The sequence below is a fragment of the Streptopelia decaocto genome, assembly GCF_964273445.1.
Source record: "Streptopelia decaocto genome assembly, chromosome: 5".
Lineage (NCBI taxonomy): Eukaryota > Metazoa > Chordata > Aves > Columbiformes > Columbidae > Streptopelia > Streptopelia decaocto.
The window spans coordinates 22,974,561-22,989,747 of NC_138659.1; the positions used below are offsets into that span (position 1 = coordinate 22,974,561).

At 36.0% G+C, this 15,187-nt stretch overlaps 1 protein-coding gene across 1 annotated transcript in view; it reads left to right on the plus strand.

Annotated features, from left to right (window-relative positions):
• Window positions 1–15,187, plus strand: part of DPYD (dihydropyrimidine dehydrogenase) — a 345,406-nt gene that overhangs the window by 109,615 nt on the left and 220,604 nt on the right. Inside the window, exons 7-8 of the mRNA XM_082053772.1 lie at window positions 3,089–3,170; window positions 6,418–6,505. Coding sequence (XP_081909898.1) covers window positions 3,089–3,170; window positions 6,418–6,505 — 170 coding nt within the window. The remainder of the gene's footprint in view (window positions 1–3,088; window positions 3,171–6,417; window positions 6,506–15,187) is intronic.

A 15,187-nucleotide genomic window follows, 5' to 3' on the forward strand; every position in this document is an offset into this window, starting at 1 on the left:
GACACCATTAATGAATTTGATCCATAGTGTCATAATGTCAAATACTTATTCAGTGCTCTGGAAGATAGAGAATCAATGCTGGAGAAGTTAAATGGATCACTTTCATTTTTCCCAGTGAGATTCAGAAGTATTCTACCTAATTATCAAGGTGTTAATACGTAGACATTTAACTATGGAGCCGTTTTACTTGGACTGGTTGCTTTAGAGGATTGCAAATTTAGTATATGAAATACCTATTCACCTGTTGAGTAGCACATGTTTTCATAAATACCAGATCTAAAATCGGTTTTGTTGCTTTAAAGTAGTAAGAAATAACAAGATGTTTCTAACAATAAAGCTTTATTTCATGGCAGGTTAGACTCAGATTGGGCTCAGCAATATAATTCATCACCTTCTGCAGTTGCTTTCAGTGCTAACAGTACAACAGTGAAGTTACTTACTGTGTGCTTGCATACTTGAAGCAATGTGATGTTAAGTTACATCTATTCTTCATGTTTTTCTTTGAATTTGAAAAAAGCTTAAGCTGTTGTTTGTTCTATTGCAAAAGGCCTTACACTAAGCTTTGTCTGTTCTGTTAGTATCCTTAATGGTCAATCAGTGCATTTTAATATGCCTTTTTTTGACTCTTAAAGAACACAAGGTCAAATTTTACATCCATTTATGGTAGAAAGTTTCACATCTGGTTTAAGGGCATCAATTCCTTTTGTGCCTCTTTTAATCTTGGAACAGAAGGGAGGCTGTCCTGTGGCAGCAATCATCCATTATTGCAGCTGTAAGACTATGCGGTACAGCTTTTAACAAGTTTAGGTTATTGATGGGTGTGTTTTCAAGGCTTCATAACCTGTTGCAAATGGCTAACAAGACCAAATTAATTTTGTGTTTGGAATCAGCTGTTTGGAAGAGCAGTACTTTTGCCCTTTTTTAGTTTGCTCTGCCTTTTTAAAGTGTTTTTAAGTAGGATGTTCCTATGCATACGTGTTAGATGATAGCTAACTTTAATAATATTTAGACAATAGAAAGCTGTCTAGTGATTGCAGTTCCTGTGGTGTGATATTTAAGCCTAACATAAGTCTGGTTGACTGTACATGTCTGAATTTTTCACTTTCATAGACAGATTTTTCTACATTTCACCAGTTGTGTAGAATTTATGCTTCATAGCAGAGTGAGCATGAGCAGATCATGCTTGTGCTTAGACACCGTGAACAAGCTTCACTGCTTGTGCTCCTAGCTATGCCACTGGTTACAGCATACCAAAATATTTCTCTCACTAGTCTGAAGGGATGTCCCTTGCGCAAAAGCAATTTGGGATCACTGAGAAACACTGAGTACCTCTCCATGCACCCCTAACTTGGATCAGATTTGAGTAAGAGGCAAATCTGTGGGACACTGTTTGCATCCATTTCTCCCCTCTGCACCTCTGCCCTGTTTCCTTCTCCACCCGTCTCTCCATTGCAGAGTCAGAGACTGTCTTCTGCTGCTGAAAGAAATTGTAGCAGTATAATTGATGTACCAGCTGACTTTCATAAAATGTTCATGGTAAATATGCATGTATGTGTCCCCACAGAAGGGTGTATTTGCGTATGAACAAACATGTACATATATACAGGTGTGCTCCAGAGCACAAAACTGTAAGTAAATGTTTAATAAGAGGAAAAAATAGTTTACAAAATCTGACAGGGATATGACACAGCCAGGACTGTTTGGGGTCTTCTAAGAGTCATGGAAATGACAGGCCTTCAACAAATATTGTAGGTGGCTTGGAAAATAGGACTTTCTCCTTTTTAAATGAGATTACTTTATTGAATCTCTGTTGCAGAATCATATTGATGTATTAGTATCTGCCTCAGACACCTTATTACTTAGCATGACCTATGAAAGTTGTATTGTCATGACATGTTCATTATATCTGATATTTAGAACACTTTTCATTGCACATTGGTCAGAAAAGGTGAAAAAAGAGTGGTATTAAAAATGATAAGAAGAAACATCAGTTTCTTGCCAATATAATTGAAGTTGATGGAACTCGAAAAAAAAGAATCTTCTCGCCTGTCAAATTTAGATGTTAATGATGATGTGGTCACTAACAATATGTAAAATAAAGCCATAGTAAATCTCTTGTGCCAGTGCTTTGTTATGGAAATTATAGATCCATTAGTTTGACAACAGATTAGACTGTTTGAAGCTTAGAAGTATCTGGGGAGAGACTTTCACATTTCTACATATTCTTTTTCTTTTTTTTTTTTTTTTTCATTGAACAACAGTATTTAAAATGAAACCTCACTGTGTTTCTGTGTTTACCTGTGATATGTTTTAGGGGAGAGATTTTGAACTGGCATAAGTAGATGTCATTTTGCTGGAGATAAAGATCTCTACCAGTATATATATAAACTGAGATTCTATGCTGGCACTGCAGTTTTCACTTACAGGAGATCTGTGATTCTGGGAACTTGAAGATGTCCTTCCTAATCTTCCCCAGGAGGAAAAAATACCAGCTAATAAATGTTAAGTCAAAAAGCAGACTTGAGACAAAGCTGATAGAAAATGACTGACTTTGTCCATCCTAAAAGATTGTAAAAAAATTATGAAGTAGAAATGGAGGAGAGTACAATTTTAAATACCATTGCTCAAAATGGCATATGCAACACTTAAAAAAAATAATATGGGAAATAATTGATTGCTAGAGGATCACTTTGGTTTTAGCAGACATGAGATCTTTTCTTAAATGGATGTCTTAATTTTGTTTAGTGTTACACATACTGGTGAGCAAAAGGAGTAGAGCTGAAGTTCTTTTGGACCCACGCTTAATATATGTTAAATGGTTATTTATAAGTGTGGGTCAGATTGGTCTCAAGGTACTGCCTTCCTGGCCTATATTTTTAGCATTGAGTGAATAATGCTCTTTTGTCACTCTAGTGATTTTAAAAAAAGCCAACAGTCAAGTTGCAGCACATTTGCATTCCCATATGTCAAAATTAACTAAGGTGTGTTATGAGTATTGAATTTTTAACAACTAAAAAAATCCTTTCTTCCTAACAGCTGGAAGTATTTCACAAGTGGCTTTTTTTTTGTGGTGTTTTTTTAATTTCAGTACATCTGAAATCCCCCAGTTCCGATTGCCGTATGATGTAGTGAATTTTGAAGCTGAGCTTATGAAGGATCTTGGAGTGAAGGTAAGGAAAAATATATCCTGCCCATGTATAGCTCAAAGGAAAAAGAACAAGAACTCTGCTAAAGATTAACAGCAAAATGTCATGCACATTAGTAAAGAACAATTAAAAGCTATGCTAGACAGAGGCAGGAAGATGCTTCCTCTTGCTCAGGGCATTTGTCTGTCTCCTGTCTGAATGCCACTAGTTTGGAAAAGGGCAATCAATAGTTCTCATCTGGCATGCCTGCATGTGATTAATTGTCTGTAAGAAACAAATTCCTAAATTGCTTTAGGGGGTCCAATGTAGCTATTGGAATGATTTGGGCTTTTTTAATCGAGGGTTTTTTCATTCAAGTTTGGCACTACTTAAAACATTCATATTTGTTACTTCTCCTTTTGTTCCCTCTCTCTGTGTTTTTTCTTGATGGTTTATAATAACCTTGCATCCAAGTTAATTTTGTAGTAAAATACATCAAATTAAACAAAATGTTAACATGATCATTATTATAAACAATAACAGTCGTTCAACTTCTTGGAAGCAATAGTTATGCATTATTCTGTTAAACAAATGTGTGTTGTTTATAGATAATGGGAACATTTCTTTATTGTTAATTTAGGGCTTGAGCTGAGGAGTTAGATGGTATTTACAACTGCTGTGCATTTTAACTGTAGAACACATCACTGGATCAAATTTTTGAGTACTGGGAGGTACTCATGCATTCAGTGAAGCAAGAAATTCTTCTTGGAGTCTTTCATGTTGGTTCATATTGTAAAAGCAGTAGACTGTTGTCACAAGAACCCAACTGAGAATGTCATCCTGTCCAGCTTTTATAAAAATGCTGGTAAGATGTATGATAAGGCTTTAAATGGTACAGGTCTGTTTTCCCACTCTAAATTTCCCTTTGCAACTCTTGAAAAGACTGACAGATTGGAGGTTGCATTAAGGATGGGGCTAAAAACAGAACATTGAGCCAATTTTAGACAAAATTGCTGGATATAGGCTACTGGGAACCCTTTTCAAAACTCAAATCCCCAGGGCTTCCTATTATGACAAGGTCTCCAGAATGGACTGATAGAGCCACTGTGTCATCTTGACCTGCAGTCCTCTGCAGTTTCGAAGTGCAGCAGAGAATCTCAATGTAAATTTGCTTCTAAGCTCTGCCATTGGCTTGCAATTGACCCTTCGCCAAGCTGCTTAACTAAGTACCTTAGCGTTCTACCTCTGTAAGCTGGGAATTTTTTTCTGGTGTTTACTTAAAGCATTTTAAATCTGTGATGGAAGATGCTGTGTTCTGTAAATGCTCAGTACTGCTGTTTATTCAAGTAATTCTACTGAAATTAGTAAGAATTAGTCAGCTGAATAAGGATTACAGAGCTAGGCCCTAGGAGTATTATGAATCCCCGCATAAAATAGTACTGCTATTTAAATTCCTTCATTAGGTTTTCATAACATATGTACACAATAGGATAAAAAATGTAATGACAATTTATGGAATGCATTTTGTTGCCAGTGAGGATGTAGTCTGTATTCTTGAAAGGATTACAACTGTACAAGGCTTTTGCACCTCTGATAAAATTTATACTAAATCTCCAAAGACAAAAAAAAAAAAAAAAATAAAAATCAATGTTTTCAGTGTTTTCAGTATTGTCTACCATATTTTACATCTGCCTTTTCTTTTTTTTTCCACCAAAAGGAAAATTGTATTAAATGGAATATAGGCAGGTTCAATAACAAAGATGTACAATAACATGAAGACTAAACTCTTAAGATCACAAAGTATATTGCTCACACAATGAAGTGTGGTATTTTGTAAAGGGAATACACAAGTGATATAACAAAAACTGAGGGAAAACATTCAAGTTCAGAGAGTCTAGAGTACAGAGATATAAACACATATCCTCATGTCAAGAAGTACAAAATATCAGAAAAGGTATCACACAATGCTTTGTGTGCTCAAAAGCCTTGGGGTTAGGAGAGATGAGCAAAGGGTATGTGTATCTTCAATTGTATGACCTCTACACAGGAGACCGCTATCGTTGGTTTGCTGAACACGCAGAAAACTCTTGTCCCCATCTCGGTCCTGTAACAGCTGTAGTTGCTCAACCTGTGCAGTAGCTGCTCAAAGCAGGAATAGTGGTGGAATATTAGAAATATTTTTCAGCTTTTGCTTCTGGAAGTGTGAGTAGTAGTTGAACTGAAACAAGTACAGGTTATAGGTGGGTTTTTATTACTGTGACTTATTTCCTTTAATAAATGAATGTAAATCACTGCATCTCTAAATGAGAATTAAACAATTGCAAAGTTTAAATCAAAACTGATCTCATTCACAGTTTTGAAAACCTTTGTTAGTTCACCACACAGAACAGTCTGCTTCATTATGAGAAAGTAGGGCATTCTGTAATTTGCACAGAACCTTCTTCAGAGTTAGTGCTATCGCTGGCCCAGTCTTTTGCACACAGGCTTTCTGAATCCACAAAACCAGCACTGGCTTCACTGAGGGTTTTTGGCATAGCTGGTGGTCTCAGAGCAAAATTCAGGCTGTGAGCTTTGAGGGTGCAGGACAAAGCAACGCCATTCCTTCCTTTGGACTGGCATTGCATGCTGCGCAATTGGAGGCCTACCAAGTGCCTGACACTGTGCAGGAAAACATTGCTTGGTTTTCTGTTCAGAACCCCTGTTAATACAGAATAGTTTCATGTCTTTTATTTTCTTTGTTTCTCTGTAAGAGGCTCGTACTTGCACTAGTGTTTCTACAATAACCAAAACTGCTTGTTTTTTGGTTGGTGTGCTGGGTGATTGTTCCTTTTAGCGCATATTCCCTAAAGAAGGTTCTTGCTTCCACTTCACATTTCTTAAATTCTGATTTTCACATGGGAATACAACTTTTTGTAGTCAGCACTGAATACAGCAATTTATTTGCAGTAGAAAACTGCCATTTTTCAGCTTTACTTCAGTATTGTGTTCCATAGACAGACTTCATTTGTTTGTTTAGCTTGCTTTAACTCTTTTAGCTTACAGCAGAAACTAAGCTAGTCTGTGCTGGCCTACGTGAGGATGATCTGAAGGTACATTTTATCCCTATCTAGTTTGGGTCAGTTGTTTAAATCAGAGCCAATCTGGCCTTTTAAGCGTGGCTTGGGAAAAAAAAAAATAAAATTAAGAAATCCTGTGTTCTCTAGAAGATCCTGCGAGATGTCTGTATGCAAGACACAATAGAAATTATTTTCACATGATCACATTAAAAGCAAGTAATCTTTAATTCTTTCAGATAGTTTTTAGTAAAGGACTTGCAATGGATGGTATGACACTCCGTACCTTGAAAGAAGATGGCTATGAAGCGGTCTTTATTGGCATAGGTAAGAAGGGCTCACTGTCCTGTGTTTTGTCATCCTGAAATTGAATATCTGTGTAAGTATCAACTGGAAGTTGCATCTGTGTTAATAACATGATGTGAGACAGCTTTGATTTGATGCATTATGAAAGTGTGGAAAATTTAAAAACCAGGAAGCTAAAGCTAGATGTCTTAAGAGAGTTACTTGTTAAAATTTTCAAATTTATATGATAGATTTTTAAATAACACAAGAATATAGCTGAATGAGTTGATGTATTCTTTGTTTAAATAGTTTAAAAAAGGATGAACTAAAAAAATTAGTTATATATAATTGTTGTGTTGGCCTAGAGCGATACACGAGTCTGGTTTTCAGTTTTTGCAAACAGCTTACTATACCCACATAATTACCGAGTCTATATGTAAGCCAGTAATACCATGCTTACTTGCTCTTTTTTTTCCTCCATATAAAACACGTAACATGCTTCAGATAGGCTGGAGTGAAATATAATTATGGGATGAGTTAACAAAATAAGCTGACTTTGACTTATACTAAAATTGGCATAATAGATCTGTCTTCTCTCATACGCTAAAGAAGTCCTGCACCTGCCTGCTGTTTGAATCAGTGCTTCTTTTTAATGTTAGATTAGAATTGTTATCCATTTACAAGTATTTTGAAGTACAGCTGGACCCATCGCTACCATATGATAGGCATGTTGAGCAGGCATCGTCTGCAGTTGGTATGAGGCTTAATGCTCTTTATTGATCTAGACGTTGCCTAAGTGAACATAATAGGAAACAAGTTGTCCAACTGTTCCTCCTTCCTATTATTGATTACTGAGATGTAATTCTTAGTACAGCGACAACTGTTGTTTACCATCTGGGTCTGCAGTATAATAAGCTTTGCAGGTCTATTCTGTCATGTGATTATAGCACACAGTGTTGTATAATCCTAAATCCTCACATTGTTAGAGACCTTCCATGTATAGGAATTTCTGATGTGTCATATTTTGATGTAATTGTATATCAGGCAAAGGTCCAGTTTATCTTCTTTTTTGTTTTAAACTATATCTTTCAAACTGCTTGTGAAATCTCACCAATGAGGGATAGTTTAATAAATAAACATTTGTTTTCCAAGAATCTAGCATTTAGGAAGAAATTATCAGTCACTTTTGGAACATCAGCATGATTCCCCTGCATTTCTGGCTTATAGATTTAAAATAACAGTTCAGTTAAACATTAGCAAAAATGACCACTGAGCACTTTACCCATAGGGTTGTAATGTTTGTTTTATGTATGTGGGTTTATTTTTCTGACCTTAATAAAGTTATCCTAATATAAAATATTTTTTTGGTTAAAAATGTATATAGACAACATTGTGCCATACAGGTGCTAGGTAAAGGGACAAAGCCAGAATTTTAATAAACAAGAGAAGATATCTGAAGCATAATTCTCCTGTAAACCATATGTTCACCAATTGTATTAGGGCACAGAGGGTATAAATGCTAATGAAGGATTATGTGTTCCTACAAAGTTTTGTTACTGGAAGCTACCTTGCATTAATGATGAAGTTGGTCCCTCTTTCTACCCCCCATGTCTGCCTGTCATCTCTCTTTTACAGTACTGTGTAAGACCCTAGATAGTAGTGTGGCCTTACGTGCTGGTACTGAAGATGGAGGACAATCCAAGGGGTCAGAAATTTCTGGAGTTAGCTATATTAATGCAACAGAGACGTTATAAACTCTCAACAGCAGCAGTTTTTCCATAATAAGTCTATTGCTTTTCTTCTTGTTGCCTACTGAAGAAACATCTATTCAGTGGAATGTCGCGTTTGAACATTAGCCTGCATCATGGGAATAAAATAATTAGAGAGCACTACCTATATAAAATAGAAGGTGGGCGGGTTGTTGTTGTTGGTGGTGGTTTGGGTGTTTTTTTTTTTTGTTTGTTTTGTTTTGTTTTTTTGTTTTTTGTAATTTGCTTCTGAATGAATCTATACTGTGATGGAAAATAAATATGTTAGCTTTCTATTTACCCTATTAGTTGAAGAAAGTAAATATGAATGGGTATGTACAAGAAGAGGAAATCACTGATGGGACCAGGGGCTACACTGTGAGAGGATTTTTTCATAGCCGTGGGATTTTCGAAGAGCACACCTTTAGCCTTACAAATGAGATGGAACTCAAGAATTTATCAGTCAGGATTGTACAAGAGTACACATGATTCATTAAAATGAAGAGCACTTGTAAACAGCCAGATACACAAGGGCAGGTGGAGATGCAAAGAGAACTTTGAAAGCTGTTTTCCACACAGTTATGCATCAGGAAAAAAAATATATTGCTCTGTGGTAAATTGTGTGAGGTAGGGAAAATACACTCCTTAGCTGGGTCTATGGAAGGTAAAGCATAGGTGACTGGGGTTTGATCACTTCTAGCAAGTGACCATATTGAATAAAAATGAATAGCAAAGGCTTTTTGTGAGAGCTGTTTGGAAAGGTATTAAAACTATGCTGTAGTCAACATATTTGCTCTGTTTCAGAGCAGAAGGGTAAAGAATTCCTAAGAAGTTCCCAAAAGGATACATGTTAACAGCCTTACTTTAAAATAAATAATAATAAAAAATATGCTTAGCTTCAAGTGTTTGCTTACTGGGGCATTGAGACTGTGATGGTTTATCTTAAGGTGAAAGAATCTCTTCAGCCTGTAGTCTGGTACATTTTGGTCTCTGTTTAAATGTCAGAAAAACACCTTGTACTAGACTTGAAAATGAACAGATAGCCAGTATACATCACCAACCTTTGGTGACTTCTGGGGTTTCAATTTCAGTCACACCTCACCTTCATAATATTTTATTTTGCACCATCGTATGTTTCCTAATTAGGCTCTGTGTATATAATGTTAGGCTCTGCGTGTATAATGTTGTAGAGACTGATGTGGAATTTCGGGTTACAAGGACATACATTGAACTAGTGAAGAGTAGATCTGAGGAAAAGCTTTCAAAGTTACCTGGGTAAGTGGTAATGAAGGAGATCAATCCAGGTAATGGCACACTGGAAACCAATGCTTCCTTCTAACGGGAGCAGAACCTCAAAACAAATCCTAGGTGAATTTCAGTCACAGGACTGGCTGTTACCCTTTTTTGCTTGTGGTAGTTCTTTCCTCCAATCTCCTCATTTTTGTCTTAACTGAACTCTGTTTCATCCATCTAGTTCTTAATACTGTACTTCTGTTTATTTTTAGAGGATCGATATGTGAATTGTCTCTTCTGTGTCCATAATTTACTCTTATGTCCTCTCAGTTTCCTCTCTACAAAGATGTATATTTTGCAACATCTGGCAACAGACATTATCTTGTGTTTTGCATACGAGGACCTGAGAGGGAGATCATTCTTCTTTTTTTCTCCAGAAGTCCTGATTTCAAATTCCAACTAACATAAGTATTAGAGATTAGCCTGTGAATTTGAGTTTCTCACATCAAAGGTACTGGTAGACAATAGCACACATGAGAATTTTTTCAGATAACTAAAAGGTAGCAGCAAAAGGGAGGAACAACCTGTACAATATATATACTGGGATTCTCTACTAAATTTTTTTTAGTTCTCTTTTCATTGTCATTTATGTTGCTGCAATTTCTAAACTTATTCAGTCTTATCTCAATGGACAATGAAAAATGCTGATTAAGAATTAGAGTCCTTACAATTTTCATTTTAAAATTCAGTTTATCTTCCAGTTACTAGTATTTTGCTTTTATTTTGCTGTTCACAAACATTAATGAATAGGAATTAAATCTTCCAAATGTACTTTCAAAGTTTTAAAATTAACCTCCAAAACTATATTTGGAAAAAAACAATCCTTTCCAGATTTTATAGATTACATTCAACTTACTGTACCTAGAATCAGCTCTGCTATTTGATAGGAAATGGTTGTGAAGAATTTGCGATTAAGCTGACAAATCAGCTTGAAAGTTTTGCTATTTAAAAAAAACCAACGTCTTGCATCAGTTGCTGCCTCCTGTAAACACCACAGAGACTCAGGGTAATAGAGAATTGGCATGCTGAGAGCAAAAGGAGAAATCGATGATGGAGTGAGGGGCTGGGGGAGGGAGCACATGGTCCTCAGAGACAGCAGAGTAAGGCAGCGAAGGGTATCTTGCCGAGAACGGAGTAGTCTGAATGCTTTGTGTTAGTGTGTCTCTTGGTTGATTTTCAGGGTAGAATACTTATGATTTTTACAAAAAGTGTCTATGTGTATGTCTCTTGACTATCAGAGCAAATGCAGAAATACTTTTATTACTCATCCTTCTTGAAGTTCAGCTACATTCTTTGGAAAGCAGGATTCTGTGGTTCTGTCTTTTAAGACTCCACAAAGCCTTGTGTACTTTTTTTGAAGAAGAAAATACAAAATAATTTTATATAACTGTTTAATTGACTGAAAATGGATGATCTAAATATTTAAAGTATTTAAGGACATGTTTCATGTGGCATTTGAACAAATATATAGAAAGGCTATCACAGAAACATATTTTCTGAAGACTTTCACACAAACATCTATCCTTATTCTATAACATTTTATTATAACATGGCGGTTTTATATAACATTTATGTTATCTTTTTATAAAGATCAGATACAAATATATCCTCAAAGATTGTTTTATTTGGTAAAAATATTCCCAGAATTCCCATTATTCCCAGAAATTGCTTTCAGTTTAAGTTTGGTGTCCATAGGCTTAAACTTGCAACACTAACTAACATTCTAGTTAGCTGCATTTGCCCTGCAATGAGAAGTTAGCAGTAAAGCTTTCTTGTTTCTTTCTCCATCTCGTGATGTTGAATTGCTGTAAATTTTATTGCAGTAGCGTATTCAAAGGTTCTATTAAATGCTGTGAAATGGTAGGTTAGATGAACAGACAGAGTAAATCCAAGCAGATTGTTGCTTGGTGGTAGCTTAAACAGTATATCATGCTTGCAAGGGTTAAAACCATATATAAAAAAAGGAAAAATGAAATCCCCTGTGGAAAGAACCTTTGTGATAATTGCAGTCATTCATAGTTAATTAACATAGCATTCAAACAATAATATAATCAGATGATTCCATTGATTGGAATGAAATTACACACCAAAAAAAGAAATTAAAAGTCCAAGCATTGATGTACCTTGTTTTTTACAAACACCCTGTGAGATTGATTTACTGTCTCTTCCCCAAAAAGTAAGTAATCTCCTCATGCCTGTTATTATCTCCTGATTAACTATGCGGTGCCACCTGGTGTGCAGATGGGAAGAATATTACACATCAAGAGCTCTGTTCACACCCACCCACAAAGATATAAACCTACGTGGCAAAAAGTGAACAGATGTTCATTTTGCTTGTGCTATAGGAAAAAATTGTGCATCGTACTCCTGATTCATAAACTAAATTTGGAGGACATGAAATGTGCATATGGGGCCTGTAGGCCCACGGCCAGCACAGACATTTATGGAGGAAATATGTCATATTCAAAATAGTTTTCATTTTGGGTTATGAACAGACTTTTATTTGTTTGCTTCTCTGGTTTTGTTTTATCATGTATTTCTGAGTTACCTTTTTCTCATCACTTACTACTTCACTTATCACCTTCAAAGGGAAAGGTTTAGAGGCAGAGTCATTTGAAAACATATCCAGGATTTATCTGTTGGTTGGTTGTTTTTCAGAATTGTTTTCTGTTTCTTGGCATTTAAGATGTTCCCAAAAATTATGCTTTTAGGCCTCTTTGCAAAGACCTGTTTGACTCAGGGGTTAATGTAGCGAGTCATGTAGAATATAGTGCATCTTGGTTAAAGATAGAACTGTAGCAGAAGCATTGCACAGCCTTAGGCTCTTATAGGATCTTCAGCTCTATTTTTGGAGTTTTTTTGGTGGTGTTTTGTATTTTTTTTATAATTTCATAAGTAGTTTGACACGGCATAGGTGATACAGTTTTTGCTGCAAGGAAGCTGAAGCGTAAAGACCAGATAAAACACAAGAATGAGGGGAGAAAAATAATATGTTGGAAGGTAGTGAAGGAAAGAATGATGTTGTTGGAAACATGATCACCTAGATACTCAAAATAAATGTGTGCCTAGCTTATTTTCTGTGTTTTTTTTTTTTTTTTTTTTGACACTTGTAGACAAGGGTTGTCACTGTCTCAGAATCTTGCAAAGATGGTGCTTTCATCCCAGGATTTTAAATGGTGACAACAATGGCCTTTTAGGCATCAGAATCCTTGTGCAGTCAAAGGTAATACAGACTGCAAAGCCAGGGAAAACACTTGCAATTACATTTTATTGTGACAAAACAAAATATTTAAATCCATTTAGCTGCAAAAAGCTGTGAGACTTTATCATTACGTATGATGAGAATGAAGTCATCGAGATGAGTGATGAAATCAAAGGGAGTACTGTAAACAGTTTGAAGAGCAACAGTGATGAAGAGCAGTGGCAGGATTTGGACAAGGGCAATTCAAAATATTTCACAATTACCTTACAGTAACCTGATTTTTTTCTTTAAATAAAGATCCTTGAGAAGGCTAGTGATAGATGCATTTGCAATTTAGTACTGGACAGGATCAAGGCTGCGCATTGAACTGCAACTGCTTGAAATTAAGTCCCAAGGAAGAAGTCAAGTACAGGACTTCTTTACAGTCTGCCTCCTGGAGAACCTTAGCTCACACTCACAGCTTGGAGAATGAATGGAAAGTACACTTCTATAACACCATATTTCTGAAGTTTTTCAGGTCTCTGGTGAAGAGTATGGTAAACAAGTTGCACCATAAATTGGTTCTAATACTGAACTCGTTAGTCCTCAATATTAACGTTATTCTCATCTTCTGCTACTCTTTAATCTAAAAAAAATTGTTATTAAAAATGAAAAGGAAAATATTTTTATTAGAAAAGGAACTCTGTGAAAGAACCTGTTCTTACATGCTTATAACAGATGTTTGGACTTGCTTTTATTCCCAGTACAGTATCTTTCCTGGAGACCAACAATGTACATACATCCAAGATTTTTTTATGCTGGAGGCATCTTTTTCTACTATTGGCATTTGTAGAAAGCTGTTCTTCCACTTCTGTTGTCCTCACTACTGCTCTGGTTATCAGTGGAATATTGGAAGCGATAGGCAGCTGAAAGCTTTTAGTGCTCAGATGCACAAACCAGCTTATTTATTATTAATAGTCTTAGGACACTTTCAAAAAATACTAATAATCTGCCCTTGGGCATCCTTAAGTTATTCACTTGCAAATTACACAGATTTTCATGCTCTTATTTACTTATCTTTCCTATAAAAATAACCAAACAAACCACTTAGCATAACAATTTCTATTGCACATGTTTTACAAAACATTCTCCTGTCTCTTTCTAATATACTGGACAGTTTCCCTGAATAAATGCTCATCTAAGTATAATGACAAAATCAATTTGATTCATATTGTTTTAAGAATAGCTAATTTTTTTAATATCTTAGCAGATTAATTCATCTAACATTATTTAGCACTTATCTGGTGTTTATTCAAGCATTTAATCATTTTGTTGTTTGAGAAGTACATAAGAAAATAAAATATTTTATAACATGGTGATGTTAGATATTGCATTTTCAGATTCTGAAGTTATGTACTTCAGTGCTTTACACCTAAAGGAAAGAGCTTTGCTTGCTTAACTATTGTTGCAAAAAGTTCACTCCATGAGTCAGTTGCTTTTATCTTTTAGATGTAGAAGTATTAGCTATGCTGCCATTTTGGTGCCATATCCATTTAGTTGAGGTCTCTTTCCTTGTAAGGAGTGTGTTTGTGGTCCAATATGTATTTAATGCAGTCAGACACTTTTTGAAACTTTATTCTACCTAATACTATAGGAGGACTGATACAGTACAAAATTTAAATAACAGGTTTAGAAATTCCTTATTTAATCTTGCTTACGAAGAATAAAAGGCTGGTTAAAAGCCTAGGTTTGCTTATTTATTTATTTACTTTTTAAGATTGTACAGAAATGGGAAATGTATCAAAATCTCACTTGTTTAGTGCCAATTATTGGTGAGAAGCTGGCAAGCATTTTTTTGAAGTCTTCCTGTACACATTTACGTCTCATAAATATAACTCGTGTTCCTTTCACTGTCTACTCAACAAGGGCTGTATCTGCCTGATGAATTGAATTGACAAGTTAAGACAAAACCTGGATTTGTGTGGTGGGTTTGTAGTACTTGTAGAAGGACACTTAGAGATTGCTTTAGGAAAGGTTCTTGCTCTGCCCCTGCTCTGCTTTGGAAGACTGGTCCCTAGGAAGCCACTGCTGGGCACGGGCAGGGCTCAAGGCTCCAGTCTGACCTGGTGGTTCTCTTGTCTTTCTCAGTCATCTGCTTCCCTTTCTCTCATTGCTTGATAGTCAGGCCTTTGCTGATGTAGGACTAGTTTGGTGTAATGAAGGACAGTTACCTCGTTTCAGGGGAAAATCCTGAGTGTGCTTGAGGCCAGTTTTGGTCCTTCGTGTGTCTTGGCGCACACTTACTAGTGGTTCTGTTTGGCTGGGTGGGATTTGCAGTCCGAGGGTCTTCTGAGACCTGTAGCCTTCCTTGTGTGTGATCTGTGCCTGTGGAATCCCTCAGTCCTTCCTTCAGGATCAAGGCATTAATTGAAAAGCTTTCCTATTTCAATAGTATTTGTAATATGCTTATCCAATGTATCGCTTCTACCCTAATGGGAAAGC